This window comes from Oxyura jamaicensis, chromosome 23 (genome assembly GCF_011077185.1).
Source record: "Oxyura jamaicensis isolate SHBP4307 breed ruddy duck chromosome 23, BPBGC_Ojam_1.0, whole genome shotgun sequence".
In the NCBI taxonomy this organism is placed as follows: domain Eukaryota; kingdom Metazoa; phylum Chordata; class Aves; order Anseriformes; family Anatidae; genus Oxyura; species Oxyura jamaicensis.
Window position 1 is genome coordinate 669,820 of NC_048915.1, and position 19,767 is coordinate 689,586.

At 67.3% G+C, this 19,767-nt stretch overlaps 1 protein-coding gene across 1 annotated transcript in view; it reads left to right on the plus strand.

Moving 5' to 3' along the window:
* The window catches only part of FOXO6 (forkhead box O6), a 30,575-nt gene that overhangs the window by 2,127 nt on the left and 8,681 nt on the right, over positions 1-19,767 (plus strand). Inside the window, exon 2 of the mRNA XM_035345694.1 lies at positions 444-898. Coding sequence (XP_035201585.1) covers positions 458-898 — 441 coding nt within the window. The 5' untranslated portion in view covers positions 444-457. The remainder of the gene's footprint in view (positions 1-443; positions 899-19,767) is intronic.

Below are 19,767 nucleotides of genomic sequence, written 5' to 3' on the forward strand. Positions count from 1 at the left end.
GGGGGGGGGGTGACCGGAGCCGCCGCCGCCGCCCGCCGCCGCCTGACCCGATGGACGCGGCAGCGCCCGCAGCCGCCCCGGGAAGCGCCGCTCCGGAGCCGCCCCGCGGCTGCTGAAGCCCCGTCTGGCCCCGGGCTGGCGGCCCCCGAGGAATATGCGGCGCCCCCCCCGGCCCGCCGCCCCCGTTAACCGCCCGTTCCCCAGCGCCGAGCCGGTCGCTGCCGCCCGGTAGAGCGCGCACGGACTCGGTGCCTTCCCGCACCCGCACCCGGACCGGTGCCCCCGCCCCCGTCTCCCCCCGCCCCGGAGCCCTTTCCGCGCTCCTCTCCTTTTTTTTCTTTAATTTTAATTTTTTTAAAAAAGATTTTTTAAATTTTTGGGTGGAAACCGACCGTAACTGCTGGTGGGGCGGGGGGTGGGGGGGTGGGGAGCGCAGCGCCGAGGGGGGGGGGGGACCATGGAAGAAAAGCTCCAGGCGCATCAGGTGGAGATCGACCCGGATTTCGAGCCGCAGAGCCGGCCGCGCTCCTGCACCTGGCCGCTCCCGCACCCCGACTTCGCGGCGGAGGATGAGGATGGGGGCGCGGCGGGGCCCCCCCCGGCGCTGGCGGCCGGCGGAGCCGAGGGCACCGAGAACGCGGCGGCGGCCCCGGCGGAGCGCAGAGCAGCAGCCGCCGCCGCCCCGCCGCCGCCCGGTGCGGACGTTGGACAGCTCCGCAAGGCCAAGACGTCCCGCAGGAACGCCTGGGGGAACCTCTCGTACGCCGACCTCATCACCAAAGCCATCGAGAGCTCCCCGGAGAAGCGCCTCACCCTCTCGCAGATCTACGACTGGATGGTGCGATACGTCCCCTACTTTAAGGATAAAGGAGACAGCAACAGCTCCGCCGGATGGAAGGTACCGCGCCCCCACCCCGCCGCGCCCCCCCAACTTTGCCCCGCTCCCGGGGCGCCCCCGCCGGTGCTCGGTGGCCCCGCGGCCGGTCGGGTTGCGCGGAGGGGAGCGGTGCGCGGCCCGGCTCCGTGCGCCTCGTCCCCGCTCCGCCGGCTGCGCTCGGGCCGGTGGCGGGGCAGAGCCGGGGCGCCCCGCTCCTCCCCGCCGAGGGGACGGCGGCACCGGGGCGAGCCCACCGCCCCCCTGCACCGGGAGCTCCGGGGGACGGCTCTGGGCAGGTGGCCGGCAGTGCTGGGGGCTCCCAGCCTGCTCCCAGCCCACCGGGGTGTGCAGCACGCGGGGTCCCCTGGTGTCCCCGGGCAGGTGTCCCCAGGCCGCCGCGCACCCCGCGTGTGGCTGCCCGGGGGCTGCGTCCCCTGCCTCTCGCAGCCCCCACGGCTCCACGCTGGCGTCCCCTGGCCCCGCTCCGGTCGGCGTGTGCGAGCCTCCCTCCCCTGGCTGTGCCGCACCGGAGCCGGGCGAGGGCACCGGAGGCTGGGGGGGCTGCCCTGACCCCCCACCCCGCAACCCTGCCGCTCTCCGGTTCCGTGCTGGGCAGGGGGAGAGATCGCCTGTGTCCAGATGGTGTCAGTAAAAAGGAGACGGTTTCTCTTAAGCCCTCCCCTAAGCCCTGTCACCTCCAGTGTGATTAGTGTGTAACGAGGCTCGGGGGCTCTAATGCTGCCCTGCCGCGCCGGTGGGCTGACCCCGCGCTGGCACCGCGCGTCCCCGTCCCCTGCAGGTGACCCAGCCTGGCTCGGCCGCTCGGGGGCTCTTCTGGGTGCAAACAGGGCCCTTTTGGGGACAGCGAGGCCGGATGCTGTGTGTCTGTGCCACCTGCAGCCGGGCTGTGGGAGCGGGTGGTGCAGGTGGAGGCTGCGCTCCCACTGGGTGTGCGGGGGCAGCGGTCCCAGAGCAGCCATGTCCCCTTCCGACGCGTCCCCTTCCTGGAGCAGTGATGTCCCCGTCCTGCGCTGTCGGGAGCTGTGGAGGAGGCAGGAGCAGGCACTGGTCCCGTGGGTCTGCTCCAGCCTATGCCTCTGGTGAGACCTGCACGGCCTCGGGCATGTGCCACAGGAGCTGGGTGTCCCCAGGGCTCCCACCTGCTGGGGACAGCGTTGGGGACACGCACGGAGCAGGCCCGGGGGGCACGGTGGGGTGCTCGCTGTGGCTCTGGGCTGGTGGCTGGGAGTGCTGGGTGTGCTGGGGGCTCCTGGCAGCAGCTCTGGTCACTGGGGAGTGGAGCATGTGGGGGTCCCCTGGGTGTCCCCAAAGGGCGGCCCAGGGAGCAGGATGAGGGGATGGGGCCGCGTGTGGCAACAAGTTCATGTGCCGAGCCGTGGATGGGGACGGGGACGCGTGTACCTCTCGGGGTCGGTGCTGGCACACGGGAGGTGGGAAGTGCCGTCGAGCAGAGACTGGCAAAGCCCTCCCTGCCCCTTGTCACTGGGGCTCAAGCTACCCACAGAGGGGTGACCGGTGTCCTCTCTGGGTGTGCCGGGGCTCAGACAGGGCCACGAGGGGACAGTGGCGATGCGCGGGTGCGTTGGTGTGGGTGAGCGAGGCGGTGGGGGCTGCCTGTCCGGGGCTGCCCGTCCCGTGCCCACCGGCACTAGCTCTGACTTCTGGCCTCTGAGCAAGGACGGGCTTTGCAGGCAGGACCTTGCGGTGTGGCCTCACCCCCTGCCAGCTGTCACCCGGCTGTCCCCTCACTCATCCCACCAGCACCGCCGGCACCCCAGCCATCGGCCTCCCCCGGGGAAGCCTCCAGCAGGGAGCGTGTGGGAGCAACGCCGGGCGCCCAGCTCTGTCCCTTGTCCCCTGCGCCCTTCCTGGTGTCCCTTGTCCCATGGGGCAGGGATGGTGGCTGGGCTGTTCGACGTCTGGTGCCAACCAAACCGCTCATCCTGCATGGGGCATCGCGGCTGTAGTGCGGGGGCTGTGTCTGCTGAAGGGGCTGCATGGGTGCACTGGGGGGGCTGAATGGGTGGCCCTGCTCTGCAGAACCCTGGTGGTGTCATGGTGGTGGTTTGGTTCTTGGGGCCGGGGGTGTGGGGACCCGAGCCGTGCTCCCGGTGTGTGATGTGCCCGAGGGAGGAGCTGCGTGCTGGGGCGGCTCTGCAGGACGGGGACCTGGCGCTTTGCAACTCGTCCTGGGGAGCCCCATCGCCAGCCAGAGCGGCTCTGCGGTGCCTCTGCTGCTGTCCCCCCGCTGCTCCCCGTCACTCTGCGGTGCTGCCATCCTCGTCCTGACGCTGGAGCGGTGTGCGGGGACCCCCCCACTTGGTTGTCACTGCCTTGGACACCGTTGTGCCGGGGGTTAAGCATCCGTGTCCCTGCTGGCTGTGCCCTGCCCAGGGCAGGCTGGCAGCTCGGTGAAGCCGCGGGAGCACCTGCAGCGCTGGGCAGTCAATTTTGTAGTAACGAGCTGCTCGAAGCTTATTAAAGAGCCCCTGGAGATGCCACGTCCCTCCTGCCCCAGGCCTGGGAGAAGCATCGCGGATTTAAAGCGTTTCATTACCGAGCACAGTGGCATCGGAGGGGGGTCTCGGGTAATGGGCTGCTTCTTTAATTAGCTCCTTCGCAGCCTCCCCATGCTGGGGAGAGCAGATCGCGGAGGTCGGAGAGCCAGGCTGAGGGCTTGGCTTCCCTGCGGGGTCTTGGGGTGGGCTCTGCCACCAGGACTCCACCTCGCATCCAGCCGGCCATGGGGACGCTGCGATCACACCCGGCAGAGGTGTCTGCTGTGTCCATCAGGGCCGCGCTCTCCCAGGCTGGATCCGTACCTCGGAGGGGAAGGATGCCAGCGCAGGGGTGTTTCGGGGTTTTACAGCGAGGTAATCCGAGGCACAGCACCGAAACGCTTGGCCGTGCTCAGCAGCGGGACCGGGACCCTATGGGGCAGGGGTGCTCCGGCCCCGTGGAGGATCCCAGGGCTCCGAGTGCCGCAGCGGCCGGGCTGGCGCCGCGGGCACGTGCGCCGGGAGCTGCTGCTGCTGCTTCCCGATGCAGGGCAGCAGGCGCCCGTGACTGACAGTTCTGCTTAATTAGGGAGTTGTTATTTTATCAATTCCAAAGCGCTTGAAGTTTTCTGCTCCAGCTCACGCTTTCCACTTGTTAATGGGAAACCAACACCCTCCGTCAAAAAGGCAGCGGCACGGATGCATTTTAAAGGTTCTGCTCGCTCCGGTTTGACATCCAAAATATAACAATCAAGCAATCAGCTGGTGGATGCCTGTTTGATGCGGCTCTGACAGTGCTGCAAACCTTAATTTCCCAGCCCTCCCCTCCACCTCCTCCTCCCATACGGCGCCGGGGCTGCAGCGTGATGGCAGGCGGGGGCATGGGGACACGGGGTCCTGGTGGCCTGGGGGAGCATGGGGCCTCTGCAGAGACCCCCAGTGCCGCCATCCCCATCATGGAGTGCAGAGGGAATGAAATGGGGAGAAAAAGGAGTGGAAAGGGGGTTTGGGTGCGAGGATGGCCCAGGGGCCCAGTGCTATGGGATCAGCTCCTGGTCCCTTCCTCTCCATAGTGCCCATAGCTCCCTTTTAGGGGGGACGGGGACAGGCTCCCCCCGACACATGGAGGACCCCAGACCCTTTGGGCATCTCAGGGATGCAGCGGGGGCTCCTCGCCTGTCCCTGTCCCCAGTTCGGCGTCTCGCTCAGCCCCGTGCCACAGTGATGTGCCCCTGTGCACCACGGTGTGTGCGGGGGGCATGGCCACGAGGGATCCCCCAGGATCTGCTCTTCCTTCCCACCTTGCTTTTCTATCTCTTTCTGGAGATTTTCATCTTCCTTCCCTTTCTTAATTTTTTTTTTTTTAATTTTTTCCCCTCTCTTCTGGAATCGCTTCTCATGCAGCGCTAACTGCTGAAGTAACACAAACCTGCTAAATGGTCCGGCTTTATGATAGCATAAAAATGATACTACAGCAGTGAGTGGGGCTTTATTAAACCCAAGGGAAAGGCTCCAAATGAACAGCTTGCTCCGCTCTTAGCTTCTCCCCCCCCACCTTATTTTTAATAACCGCTGGAATATAAACTACAGTTAAGATCCTGCGGAGCAGACGAGCGCTTGCAGCCCGGCGCCCGCTGTCTGTCCGTCCGTCCGTCCCCGCGTGCGTGTCCGTGCGTGCGTCCCTCCCGCCCGCTCGCTGTCCGCAGCCCGGTGCCGTGACGTGAGTGCCAGATTCCTGGGCTGGGAAATGAATTTCCTTGTGCCTGGCTTTTGTACTTAAAAGGCCTCGTAAATATTTTGTGCGGACGCCGTGCCCCAGCGGAGCGGGCTGGAGCCGCGGGAGCTCCTCGGCCCTGGGAGGGCCTGGGCAGGGTGCTGCCAGCAGGAGCTTTGCTTTGGACGCTTTGCTAAAAACCCAGGGGATTTCCATGGCAGCCTCTTCCCTGCAGTGCGCGGAGGCAGGGGCAGGACTCGTGCGCTGGCCCCAATCCCTCGGTGCGGTTTTTGGCTGGAGGGCTCTGTGCTGCGCCTATTGCCACGCATGGGGGCACCCCCAGCCCCACGCCGACCCCTGCATCCCCACTGTCAGCTCCCAGCCCCGCTGCCTCCCTCGGCTCACATGTGGCCGCGGGGATGCTCGGGAGCCAGGCACGGCTCTGCCGGGGTCTCCCCGCCCGCACGACTTTTAATTAGCCAGACGCTGCGCGCTGGCTCCGCTCTCCTGCTGAAGGTGCCTGATTAGTGCCGAGGTGAAAGGCACTTTGGGTTACGGAAGGACACTCGGAGAGGCTTGCCTGTCTGCTGCTGAAGCTCATTTTGGACAGCATCTGTTCATTATTATGTGCTGCCTTGGCCGCCCGCCAGCAAGGAGAACTGAAAGCACGGCACAAAGATTGCTTTCACCCGCCGGGGGGGCGGAGGCGGCCGGCGCTGGGAGGGGGCACGGCGGCAGCGTGGGTGCCGGGTGGGGACCCCCGGAGCGGGCTGGTCCCTTCCCTGCCCAGCCCTGGGGTGTCCTGAGCTGCCCCCTGCTGTGGCCTGGCTGGGGGTGTCTGGGCCCTCGGGACTGCCACAGTGGGGCTGAGCAGTGGGGTCTCCGGGGGGGCTTTTTCCAGAGTTGCCGCCACCTCCAGCGCTTTGTTCCCACCGTGCGAGGGACGCAGCAACTCCCGGGGCTGTTGGACAGAGGAGGTGTCCCAGGGGTGCTGGCAGTGGGGACACACGGGGCGATGCAGGACGGGTGCTTGGTTTTCCTGCCCGGGCTCCAGCATGGCCAGGGCACAGCGAGCGACTCTGCGGGGTGCCCGCTGCATCTGCACGTGCTTGAGCACACGCAGCGGCTCGGCTTGCACGCCTCGGCTTGCACCCCTGTGTGTGCACATGTGGTGCACGTGCAGCCCCGCTGTCCCCCAGCCACGCGTGTGCACGTGTGCAGGGCTCGCCACGTGCGCTCCCATGTGCGTGCACACCCGCACGTTGCAGCCGGGCACACGTCGTGCGTGCAAGGGCAGCGCGGGGAAGGACCGGGAGGGCACCCCTGGAGCCCGGCCCCCTGGGGCCTGGGGTTGCTGGGAGCATCCCCGTGTCCCCAGGGGACAGGGAGGGGTCGGGGCCTCGCTGTCGGGTGGCGGAGGCCGGGCTGCTCTCTGAAGTCACGGCTGCGCCTCGATGGGCGTGGGGAGCTGAGCTGGGAGCTGAGAAGCCACCTTTGGTTTGCTGGGAAGAAAAGAGCGGGGGCGGGCCCCCCCCCCCTGAAGACCTCCAAAAAAAAAAAAAAGAAAGAAAGAAAGGAAAAGAAAGGCGAGGGTTGTTCAGAGCCGCCTGCCACCTGGCGCGGTGCCAGCCCGGGGACGCTCCGGAGCAGACATGCCAAGCTGTAATTGCAGACAGGCTCATTTCAGGAGACGAGACGGTTATTTTTAACTCGCGTTAAGGTAATGCACTGATCTCCAGCCTGCTGGTTCAAAAGTTCAGCCCCACCGTGTCCCCCCCCAGCTCGCCCACGCCACACCGCTGCCTCCCGGCCGGGGGCTCCTGGAGAGCGTGGCCCCTCCTGGAGCATGGCCAGGCCCCCCCGTGCCCCCCAGGGCAGCCTCTGCCGTGTCCCCCGGAGCCTGGTCCCCATCCTGCGATCAGCGGAGGCGGCTGCGGCCCTGGGTGCATGTGGGTGCAGGGGAGCACCCAGCAGTGCCACCCTGGGGACCCCGAGGCAGTCAGGGTGGTGCAGGGATGCCGGTGACTGTCCCCATCTGTGCCCCCCCCCGGGCTCGTGGCGTGTCCTCGCGGTGGAGGCTGAGCCTCCGAGCCCCCCGTTGGGTCGGGCCGGCCGCTGAGCCCGATGCGCCCGGTGCCACGAGTTGGTTCGCAGCGGGGTCTGCGTGCTGCGGTGCTGGAAACTCATTGGTGGTGGGGCAGCCCGAAAAACAGGCACTGGGATTTCTAATTCAGCTCTTTTTTATTATTTTTTCACTTTAAAATGTATCACAAAGCACTAAGGGGGCTGCTCCTGTGCGGGGAGGCTGCGCTGTCACTGGCAGCAGGGCAGGGAGCGTGGGGACGAGGCTGGAACCTGCTCCCCGAGCCCCTGAGCGGAGCATCGGAAAGCGGAGCAGAACCCCCCCGTGGGGTACCAGCGAGACGAGAGCTGCAATTAGCACTTCGCCCCCCTTCAGCCTCCCCTGCCAGGGGCTCAGCCACGAGGAGCCGGTGCGAATGGAAGCTGGGGGTGCTCCTGAGCGGGAGCAGCCTGTCTGTCCGTCTGTCCCCAAACGCCCTCGCTCTCTCCTCGCCCCGCTTCGTGCCGTCAGCAGTTCGCGAGCTGTCCTGGAGCTCCCCGTGGCTCTGAGATCCTTTTGTCCTCGGCCATCGCGTGGCCGGGATCGCGGCCGCTGGGACGTGGCTGCTTTCGGGTTTTTGGCAGAGCACGGTCTGAGGGGACCCGGGGGGAGCTGGGACCTGCTGGGCCGGGAATGCCAAAATGCGGCGTTTCCCGCGTGCTGCACGGAGTTCCGCCGCTCGCCAGGGCTCGGTGCTGGCCCACGTGGCTGTGCTCTGGCTGCCGGGGCCGATAAATCAGGGGGAATTGCTCAGTGCGTCGGCGGGGAGTCGCAGGCTGCTGGGAAGAAGTTCAAGCAGGATGGCACTGGGGCTGCTCCTGGGCTGTGACCCGGACAGGACACATCCTGGCTCAGTGCACGGCCAGCCCCACGGGGGACTGTGCGCTTCCACATGGCCTCGTGTGCAGATCGGGGCCGTGCGGGGACCATCAGCTGCATCCAGCATCTGCTGCTGCACCGGCGAGGCCTCGAGCACCCCCGGTGTGGGGCCGCCCGGCCGTGCTCGGGTCCGGGTGTTTTTGGTGCCGCATCCCCGGCTGCCAGCACCGTGCTCCGGCCCCAGGTGCAGGGCGCGTGCAGAGAAGCAGGCAGGGAATTAACAGGCTGGAGCAGCGACAGGCTCATAAATTTGGGTGTTTTTTTTTTTTTTTTTTTTTTTTTTTTTTTTTCTTTTTTCTTTTTTTTTTTTTTTTTTTTTTCTGAGTCTGTCAAACCTATGTCTGTCCCAGGGATGTAAGACAGCGTTTTATTGCTGCCTGCTTGATGGTTGTTCCCTTCTCCTCCGCTGCCGTGATTTATCTCTGCACTTTGCGCTGATTGGATTAGAAGTTTAAATGCTAAGGGTGCATAACAATATATTTTTCTTATTAATATTAAAAAATCATTATTGGATTTTTTATAGTTCTGTTTTGAATTGAATCCCCTTGCTTGATTTATTCTCTCTCCCAGAGTAGAATTTAATGCTAATAGGAACAATCATTGCTTTGTTTTGAATCTTTGACTGTTTGGAAAACTTTCCCTGCAAAGGGAAATTACAGCATTATTAAGAGTCCATTAAAAGAGGGTTTGCCCATTCCTGGCTATTACCTGCGAGCTGGAGAGAAAACAAAAAAAAAAGCAAAGACAAAGAGTCTCTTCTGTAGGGCTTTCTGCTTACACCCTTCCCTAGGTGTAACACAATTACCACGCCAATTATTGTAATCAGCTCTATTGTGTTGCAGGTATTAATTGCAGGTCCCATCGGTTCGGTTTCTTGTGGGACGCGGGGCTGTGGACACGCGCAGCTCACGGCGGAGCCTGGCCCGTCCGCGTTGAGCCGGGCACGGGCGGCGCAGGCGGGCTCGGACGGTTCCGAGGGGCACGGGGTGGCACAGGGCCGGCGGTGGCCGGCTGCCCGCTGGATTGCAGGCTTCTAAGACAAATGGGAGAAGCGCGGCGGCAGCCCCGTCCGATGCTTTTTGCCGCGGTGCCGATGGGCAGCGGGTGCTGTAGCAGCGCGGCGGGGAAGCTGAGCCCTCAGGGCTGTGAAGCGGCGCTGGTACCCCGTGCCCCAGAGTTTGTGCCCCAGACTGTGCACCCTGCATGCTTCATCCTGCGTCCCAGTGCCTGCACCCCAAACCCTGCTCGGAGCACCCTGCGTGCTTCGTCTTGCATCGTGCAGCCCCATCCTTCATCTTGCATTGTGCACCCTGCACCCCAAACGCAGCACCCAGAACCCTGCACCCCACGCTCTGCACCCCACCTGCCCAGCCCCACAACCAGCCATTGCCCCTTGCAAACCTGTACCACTCCCCCTGTGCAACCCGCACCTTGACCCCCCCTGCACACCCCATTCCCTAAACCCACACGCCCAGAAACCCACCTGTGCTCACTGGCACCCCGTGCCCGCAGCCCACCACCCTCCTACCCAGCACACCCCATACCTGCAGCTCATCTCCCACCATCTGCTTCATGCTCCTGCCCACCCGTAGCCCTGTTTTCCCGGTGCAGGGGGTGCTGCAGGGGACAGTTGGGACCTTGGGACGTGCCTGGGACGCTGCGGTTGCACAGGGTCACTGCAGGGTGCATCAGCTCCTGTCCCCCCCGCCTGCTGGATCCTGCACCCCATCACTCCTGGCTCGGACCATGCCCAGGGGCCTGGGAGCGCGGTGCCACCCCAGGGTGTGGCAGGGTCCCCGACACCCTGCCCACAGCCCCTGTGGGTGCGACATGTTTGCAGACCGTGGGGGGGTGCATGCTGTGGGGATGCTGCTGCCGCTCCCGCTCACCCCGTGCTCCCACGGCGCGCTGCCAGGCCTGCAGAAGAGTTTTTCCACGGCTGTGGCAAACGCGGGCAGCAGAACAGAAGCCCTCAGTGTAATGAGGAGATGCCAGACGGGTGCGTCAGAGCCGAGGCTGCTCGGGGCGAACCCAGCCCCGCCGTGCGCCCTCCCTGACCCGCGGCGGGGGCAGCCCCCAGCCCTCCTGCGGCGCTGCCTGGAGGGGGGACAGCCCCACGGGGCCAGGCTGCCGTCACCCCACGTGCAGGGGCGTCCCCTGCCCTGTGCAGCCCCGATGCAGGCGCCGTGTCCTCAGGTGTCCTCCCTGCTCTCGGCCAGGCAGCGTGGGGATGCTGGCGCTGGGCTCTGCTCGCCATCCCCGCGTTTTTTTGTGGCTGCCCCACTCTTGTTTTCGCTGTGTGATGGAGCCCAAGCCCACCATCACGGAGCGGCTGCGTGGGGCAGCTGCTGCCCAGGGCCCTGTGCTGGCTGTGGGGCCACGGGGGGGATGGCAGCGGTGGGGGGCTGAGGACAGAGGCGTGTGGGGGTCCCCAGGGTGCGCAGCGCGGTCCTGGCTGTGTCCCAGCACGTGGCCTGGCCCTGGTCCCACTGCTGCCTGTGGCTTCTCAGAGGAAGGGGGGACTGGGTTTGGGCACCCCCAGTGCAGGGTGCAGGGTGGGGGGATGCGGGTCTGGGTTTGGGGTTTGGGGCGATGGGGGTCCTGTACCAACCGGTGTGGGTCACGCCGTGGGAAGCCTGGGCTGTGGCACCACGCAACGTGGGGTGCAGGGCTGGGGAGCGTGGGGGGCTGCTGCCGTCATGGGGAGGCGAGGGGCAGCGATGGCCTCGGGCCCCGGGTGCTGCCCCCTGCCCCCTGCCCTCCCCACGGCACGAATCCTGCTCCTGCCTGCCCGAGCCAGCAGGACCAGGGGGCTCCTGTGATTGTCGTGCGCTCTGAATAATTCACGGCCGCTCCCAACAAAGCCTCTCCCTGCCCCAGCTCCCCCCACGCCGCCTGGCAAGCGCCGGCTGGGGCCGGGGGGGGGTGGGCTGTGAAAGGCGGTGAGGTGGGGACGATGTCCCCAGGCTGTCTCCGTCCTGGAGAGGTCCCCGTGGTTGTCCCCTCCCCTCCCTTCTGCTGGTGACAGTCCCCGCGGTGACCGGCACAGGCCTGGGCCCTTTGGGGGTCTTGGCACAAGCTCTGAGCGCCCCGAGCCGCCCCTGCAGGGCCGGGTCTGCCCCGGGGGGAGGCTGGGGCCGAGGTTTGGCTGCGGGGCTGGGGGGGGGGCTCCTGGCACCGAGCATCTGCGAGGCTGGGAGCCGCCAGGGGTTAAACGACATAAAGCCGGTGTGAAACTTTTGGCTCGGGAGCTGCAGGCAGAAAGTGCATTTGTAGCCGCAAGTGGCCGCCTTGAAGACAATCCAGATCTGTCTGGGAGCCGTCTGCTGCTAAAACCCTTTGATCCACTTACTCCTCCCCGGGGAGCTCCCTGCAGCGCTGCTGCTAATGCCCCCGTGGCGACAGGGGCTTAGCTGCCAGACGGCTGCAGGAAAGCCCCCCCCTGCCAGGGGGGCTCAGCAGCAAAACGGGGAGAGAGGGGCTTCGGGGGGCAGCAGGGGTGCCTCCAGGCTGTCTGCCCCACTGCGAGGCTCGGCCAGGATGCTCGGTGCCAGCCCCACGGAGGTTTTGGTGTGATGCGAGCTGAGCGTGTCCTTGCACCTCCTGCGGCGGCGGGCACCGGGGGGCTCCCGGGGCTGGGGGTCCTCCTCGTCACCAGCTCTGCACCCCCCGGGTTTGGGCTTGATCCTGGGGGTTTGTGACCGGCCTCATGGTGCGCAGCTGGCAGACGCGGGGATGATGGGTGTGGAGCTGGGTTTTGAGCCAGCTGGGGACCCTTTGCTGGTGGGGAGCCTTTTTCGAGTAGGAAAAGCAAATTGGGGTCAAATTTGGCCCATTTGAAAAAAAAAAAAAAAAAAAAGAATAAAAAAGAGAAAAGTGGCGAAGGGCAGAGAGGAGGCAGCTCCTGTGGGGCGAGGAGGGATGTGGTGGTTTGGGGCCACGCTTTGGTTTGACTTTAGGAAGTGTGCAGAGGGCATGGAGCCGCATGAGCTTGCATCACATCGCACCTCCGCGGGTCTGGGGGCTCGCGGGGGGCACCCGGCCTCCTGCCGGGCCCCACTGTGGGCGGGCGACTTTTGGGTAGACCCAGGGGGCCCGGAGCAGGATGAAGCCGTGGGCAGGAGCAGGGGCCTGCTGGGGGCCGCAGCCGCTGGGCTCCGGCACGGCGTGGTGCTGCCCGCGGTTTCGGAGGTGCCGAGCGTCCCTGGCGGCAGCACCTCGGCCCCGAGGCTCGGAACAGGGACGGAGCGGCCGGGGAGGGTCGCGGGGGGCAGGCGGCGGGGGGCCGGAGGTGTGAAAGGAGGCGACGGCGGAGCGAACAAAGGCTGCATTGAGCCCCAGCGCTTGGCCATGCTGCCGGCAGCGGAGCAGGAGGCCGGCCAGGAAAAACAGGGCCGGGAGCGGGGAGCACATCGTGTCCCTGGCTGGGGCCGCCGCAGCCCTCGGTACATTCTGTAGCGGAGGAAGCTGGCGCGGGGACGCGCTGCCTCGCCGGCCAGCCCCGCACATCTGACCCCGGCGGGGCCGCGGGCGCTGCGCCCTCCGACCACGCTAATTGTCTGCTTAACGAGCCCCCCAGGCCGGCCGGACCCCTTCTCCCGCCCGCGCTGGGGGGGCCGCAGGCTCCTCGCTTCTGGGTCACTGCAGGGGGAGGGGGGGGGGGTGGCTCGCAGACAGCGAGCGGGCGCCGTGCCCAGGAATTCGAGGATGGTTTGCAGGCTGCTCTGCCCAGGCAGCAGCGTCTAATTCAATTAGAGCTCGGTGTCACGCAGCCGGGAGGCCGGCAGCGCGTGGGAGCGGGTGGGGGCCCCCGCGGGGATGGAGCCCGACTGAAGGGCTGCCAGGTCCCCCGGGAGCTGCCTGGATGTCACCGGGCTCCACCCCAGCCCCCCGGGGTCGAGGTCCCCGTGTCCCCCCCGGCCAGCCCCTGGTGTGCACCGGGCAGGAGCAAGCGGGTGGCATTGCCCTGGTGGTAGCTGCCTCCCCGCAGTGCTGGGGGGTTCCCAGGGCTTCCCCCCTTATCCCAGCCTCATCTTCCGCCTCCCCACTGCCCTCCCCTCTCCAGCCCCCCGCCTGCACCCCCCAGCTCCAGCCCAGGCCCCACAGCTCCCCCCCAGCCCTATTGCAGCGCTCGCCCCGCTCCCACCCCTCCGTGCAGCCCAAATCAGCGACCACGAGGGCTGGTGGAGCTGAAACCCGCGTGGTTCTGCCTCTCCCTGCACCCCAGGGGCTGCGTGCCCCTCGTGGCCCCGTTCTGGTTCCTCCTGTCCCTTTGCCAGGCGTTTTGTCACCCCTGGTGCTGGTTCACGGGCGGGCTGTGCCAAACAGAGGCCGGGCAGGTTTTTGGGGTGCTGTGCCCTGCAGAGCCCCGTCTGCACCGGGAACAGCCCCGAGGGCGCCGGCTCCTCCAGGTGCCCTGGGCGAGGGGGACCCGGCCCCACTGCAGCACCCGCGGGGCTCGGGGCGGCCCCGTGGGGCTGGGGCAGGGCCGGCGGCTGGGGCGGGCTCCGGCTGATGCAATTCTTGCCGTGGCAGGTAGCGCTGCCGAGCTCCCGCGGGAGCGGCAGGAGGGGGATTGTTGTGTTCCTGTTGCTCTGCAGCATCCCGCGGGGGTGCTGCCGCCTGCCCAGGTGTGTCCGCATCCTGCTCGCGCTGCTGATGTTGCTGGTTCACCCCGGAGGGGAATTTGGGGGGCTCCGCTGGGGGAGCAGGGGCTGTGCACACCTCTTCCCCTGCCCCTTCTGCTTTGCTGTGTCCCTTTGTGGCAGCCCAGAGAATCCCCCGTGGATTTCTTGTCTCCCTGTAGCACCTGGGGGGGTGACACCCTCCCTGGGGGGATGGCATGTCCCCACCAGGGACACGCAGCTGGAGTTTACAGCTGGGAAAGTTCGGGGCATCCGGGGAAATCTGGGGGTGTTCCTGGCACTTCTGAGTCCAGTGGGGGGTGCTGGGAGGGAGCAAAGCCCCCGGGCGGGCTCTGCGGGACGCGCTGGTGCTGGGGGGCTTCGTGCAGGGGGACCCCCCTGCCACCCTCAGGTACCTGCGGGATGTCGCCGGCCCCGCCGTTTCCCTGGCAACAGCGATGGCATCCCGAGCACCTCGAGCAGAGTTCCCCTGCATCCCGCGATGTCATCAGCCGTTGCCCGGGTAACCCAGCATCCGCAGCCGGGCGGGCGGCGCGGGGAGCACCCGGCACGGCCGCCCCAAAGCAGGGCGAGGGCCGAGGGGCGAGGGCCGTGCCCGGGCTATGGCCGTGGGGGCCGTGGGTGGCCGTGGCCACGTGGTGGGGACAGGCTGGCAGGTCCCGGGGTTGTGTTTTTGGGACCCAGGGGGAGGATGAGGCATGTGCCCCCGGCAGAGGCTCTGCCTCGTGCTTGGAGGTGGAAGGGGAGAGGCGGCTCAGGGACGTGGTGCCCACCCCGTGTCCCACCCCGTGTCCCACCCCATGTCCCACCCCATGTCCCACCCCATGTCACGCCCCGGCACCGCTGGGCTTGTGGGGTCGGTGTTCCCAAATGGAGAAAAGCCAAAAGAGGCTGAAAAAAGGGGTCTGGGTCAATGGCAATTCCTTTTTGTGATCACTGGTGTGCGCCTGCTTGCAGCCACGTCTGGAGCAGCAGCCTTGGGGAGGGCACTGGGGGGCCTCCATCCTCAGTGGCACCCCCGCCCAGAGCCCCAGGCTGGTTGTACTGGGAGGAAACTGGAGCCTGCGGTGCTGCCCCCCACTTATGCGGGGCGCCTGCACAATAAATGGCACAGGTCCCCGCTCTCATGGGGACACAGGGGGGCCGTGAGCCCCCCGCCCGCCCCGGGCTTGGCAGCTGATGTGCATGGGGGAGCCCCCCCCCCACCGTGAGTAAGCTCGGGCTGGCGAGACCCCGGCGCGAGGAGCTGCGGGGGCGGCGGGGGGGCCGCAATTAGCAGGTGCAAGGCAAGCTGCTGCCGGCGGGGCAGCTGAGTCACCGCAGCGCCGGCTGCCGGTGCACGCGCACGTGGGCGAGGGGGGCCGGGTGGGGAGGGGGTGCGGGGGGGGGTGTGTGCCACGTGGGGGTCTCACCAGGGGCACACGTGCGTGGGGTGAGGCGGTGACGTCCCGCTGCAGGTCGGTGACATCCCCGGCACTGGGGGCGGCCTCCCTCCTGCCCAGGGCTGGCGGGGCCGCAGCATCCCCAGCGCCCCACGGTCCTGTGGTGACCCTGACCCGCCGAGGTGACATTGACCCACCAAGCGTGTCGCCTGTCTGGGCCCGGCGGGATGCTCGCGGCAAGGGGGCTCTGGTACCCCCCCGCTGTCGCCCCCTCTCCCAGCAGGGGCTGGGAGACGCTCGATGTCCCTCGGGTCCCCGCGGCACCGTGCTCGGTGGCAGCTCACCCGTGCCGGCTTTGCCTCCCCCGTTCTGCCCGTCCCGGGTGGGCTCTGTCGGTGGCACGGGGCGTTGTGCCCCCCAGGTCCCGTGCACTGGGGGTGGCGATGGGAGAAAGGGAAATAAGGGGGGCTGGGGGGACGTCAGTTCGTGTGGTCTTTGGCGGTGGGTGTCTGCGGTGCTGCGTGTGCTGGTGTGTGCATGGGGCTGGCTGGCAGGGCTGGTGAGTGGTCCGGCTGGTGCAGGTGGGGGGAAACGGGGCTGGGGGTGCTGCCTGCAGCGGGGACATTTTGCCTCCAGCTTTTCTGCCACTCTTTTCTGGGGCCCTGTCACCGGCTGTGGCCGCAGCCAGCCCGCAGGGTGCCGGGGCTGCGACGTGTGTGGAGCTGGGCAGGGAGCGGGGACAGGAGGGGAGCGGCGGGGACAGAGCAGGGGGGACCCGGCACCGCCACTGGCTGGGAGCTGCGCGTGATTTTCACAGACATTTCTCAAACTGGGACTTGGTGCAGCCAGGCCCCGTGCCAAACGTTCGCTCCTCCAACCCAAAGGCATCCCCAGCCCGCCCCTGCCCACCTGTGGGCTCAGCCCCACACTGACTCCTGCTCTGGGCTCTTCGACAGCCAGGCCGTTTTAACAGGAATAAGGCTGGGGCACAGAACGTGCTTCACCAGGAGGGATCCGAGGCAGCGATGTCCCTGCGGTCCCGGCCACCTGCCTGGTCCCTGCCTGCTGCAGTCTGACCGTGATGGTGCTCCCAGTGCTCCCAGTGCTCCCAGCTTGCCGGCAATCCCTGCTGGCACGGCCAAACCATCCCCTCGCCTCCAGGAGCAGGACGTCAGGGATGGTGCAGGAAGACACGGGGGTGGAGCAGGGTATTTGGGGTGCAGCAAGGAGGACATCGGGGTTGGAGCAGGACGTTGGGATTGGTGCAGGGAGGACATCAGGGATGGAGCAGGAGGACATTTCGATGGAGAAGGGTTTGGTTCCACAGGAGCAAGGACTTGCTGCTGCTCCGAGCATCCCCACCACGGGGGTCTCAGGGGGCCAGGGGGCCATGGTGAGGCCGGGCAGATCCAGAGCAGGGCCGATCCCTCCTGTGGGTGCTCGGGGATTTGTGTGCCCCGGTGCATGGCCCCCTGCCCAGCTTCCTGGGCCGCTTTTGGGCACAGTCCAGCTCCGGCGTAGATCAGAGCCCAGAAAGCAGGAACACCGCATGGCTGGGTCCTGTGGTTCCCTTGGGAGAACCCCAAGACGTTTTTTTTTGTGGGGTTTTGCAGCTCCTTCCCCAGCCAGCTGTGCCCTGGTACCTGGCTGGGGGGAGCAGCCAGCGGGGAGTTGAAACGGTACCCGAGGAAAAGGGAGCATGGCTGCTTTAATTATTTGGCTGCGGTAAGAACTTGGTGTGGAGGAAATTGAACCCAGGGGAAAAAATACTGTAATTTCATGCAAAAATTACATGGCAGCTCCGTGTGATTTACTGCAGCTATTTTGGTGGCCAACTCTGGGGTGTAATTAGAGTATTACTGGATAAGTGGCTGATGGTGGAGAGGGTCTTTCCAAGGCGTCCCAGCCGGTGTGGTGCGATGGAGGGGTCCGGGCAGGCCGGGGCTGGGGCGCTGGCGGGGACGTGGCAGCCCCTGAGGGCTGGGAGCCTCCAGCGGGAGGCAGGCGCCGTGCCCGGCATCCCTGGTGGTCCCGGCGCCCTTGGGACCCCAGAGGGAGGCACCGGGGCTTCTCCAGCTCTGGGGAGTCTTGTTGCGGGGTGAAAGCACGGCTCTGTGTGTTGGGTCCCTCGGGGAGCGGTGCTGGTGGGATTTCCCAGCGCGTGGAAGTTGTGGGGCGCCGGCGGAGGACGTGGTTTGCTCTGGGGCTGGCTCGGTGCCGCGTGTGGGGCTGTGTGAGCAGCGCTGCCAGGGGGCTGCAAAGGGAGCGTGGCCTGACCCCGTGCCCACCCCATCACCTGCAGCCACCCCTGCTGCTGCCCACCCCACGGCATCACCGTGGGACCGGGGCACATCAGAAGCACGGGCAAGCAGCGGGCTCTGGCACGGGCTGGGCCCCGCCGCCAGGTCCCAGCACGTGGCAGGGGCAGGCAGCAGCAGCTCATGGCTGGGGCTCAGCTGCCCCACGCCCCCCCCGGCACCCTGCCTGGCCCCTTCCCTCCCTTGGCTCTGCGCTATGGGGCAGGGACATGGGATCGGTGTGGGCTGGAGGCTGGCACCGGGCTGCATCCTGCAGGCTCGGACCCACAGCTGGGGCTCAGCGACCCAGCCGGGGGACCCAGCCTTGCGCCAGCTGCCCTGGGAGGTGAGCATCATGTTCGTTATCCAAGCCTGTCCTGCGGTGATCTAACGAGCCCTCGGGGACTGTGTGGGGAGGCCCCGAGGTGCTCGGGGATCGGAGGCAGCGCAGCAGCGCAGGGTGGTGGTGGTGCAGGTTGCTCCTGCAGCGTGCACCGCAGCAGAGCCCGGCAGTGTGGGGGTGGTCCCAGCAGCACCGGGGGGGTATTTTGGCCCCTCCTGGCCTCAACACACCTGGGAGAGGCTGTGGCTGGAGGAGGAGGTGGCCCTGGTGAGGCCCTGGTGGTTTTGGTTCTGTTCTGGGAGAAGCCCCAGGCGTTGGCCAAGGGAGTAATGGAGCACACCCTGGGGTGGGCTGCAGGAGCTGCCCTGGGGGGGGGTCACCCCCTTGCTCGGACCCTTTGGGTGGCAGCCAGCGTGGGCTCAGCCTCCTCCACACCTGCCTTGGCCGAGGCCGGGTCCTCCCTGTCCCAGCCCTGGGCAGCTCCTGGGCAGCGCCGCCAGCCCCAGGACCCCCCTGCACCCATCCCCAGGCACCCCCAGCCCCACGTTTGGGCACCCGGGCGCTGCCTCCAGCATCACCTGGCACTGTCCCCATCGCCCGGCCTCGTCCCCCGAGCCTCGTCCCCGACCGGGGAGGATGCCGGTGCTGTGCTTGTGCCGAGGGGCCGCGGGGAGAGGCCGTCCCACCGTGGGGGGCTCTCAGCGCTGGGGGCGAGGCGGGGGCACGGGGAGGATGTTTTTTGGAGGGGGCACGGAGCGACGGCAGCTGGCTGAAATAAAATAAATCGGCTGCCATGGCGACGGACACACTCCCACCGCACACCTCGTAGCAACCAGCGGTTTGGCAGCGGCGGTAACCAGGGCCGGGAGAGGGATGCGCGGCCGCCCCGCGCCTGCCTCCCCGGCTGCCACCGCTGCCGCCGCGAGGAGCCTCCCGAGGACGAGGCCGGCAGAGGCCGACCTGCCCCCTGCCCGCGTGGGGCCCCCTGAGCCCCTCTGCCCCCCGCAGGGGTGATTAGCAGCCCCTAACGAGATGCCGGCCGGGCTTCGTCTGGCGGCCTTGCGCTGGCCGTAACGTGTCAGGAGGCAGGCGAGGCCCAGCGCCGGCCGCGCTCACAGCCTCCAGGCTGCCGCCGGCCTCCTCGCGTGCCAGCCACCTGCGACGGAGGGCTCGGGAGGGCCGCGGCCCGTCACGGCTCCAATGGGCGCCTGGCTCAATTAGCAGCCGTCAGCCCAGCTCTGCTCAGCCGGTGCGCTGACCCGAATGCGCTCGCCTCTGCTCGGCAGCCGCCGGCGAGACCCCCGTGGCGGGCGGCTGCCCCTGTGTGGTGTGGGGCTCCCCGGGGAGGCTGGCGGCCTCGCTCTGCCCCCCCAGTGCCCTTCCCGGGGGCACCAGGCCCCCCCGGGTCCCCCCTGCCCTGCCCGGCTGCAGGAGAGGAGCTCGGGGGAAGGACGGGCTGGGGAGGGCGCTGGGTCCCCGTGGGGGCGTTGTGGGGCATGGCGGGGGGTGGCCGTGGGGTGCTGCAGAGACAGCTGTGGGGCACAGCTTGAGGTGCTGTGGGGCAGCATCGGGGGCTGGCAGGGTGGCTATGGGGCAGCAGGCGGGGGTGCCATGGGGCAGTAGCACCGGCTGCTATGGGGCAGCACGGAGCACGTGGAGCCACGCCACGTCCCTCCCGCCGGGGGGCTGCCAGCTCCCAGCAGGTGGGCACTGGGGGAACGGGGCAGAGGCTGGAAAATTCATTAGGGAAGAAGGGAGCAGTGCCTGTGCCCGGGCTGGTGAGGGCAAGCCTGCACTGGGCTCCCCGCCTCCTGCAAGGAGTTGGTTGCGGTGGCACTGGGGGCACGAACCCCCGTGAGCATCCCCACCCCAGCTGCCCCCTTCTCCGCCTCACCTCGCCCCGCTCCTGCCTCCCTCCTGCCACCGGTGCTGCTGGCAGCTTGGGCAGGGGGCAAAGTTCGGGTTCCCCCCCCCGTGGTGGTGACAGGA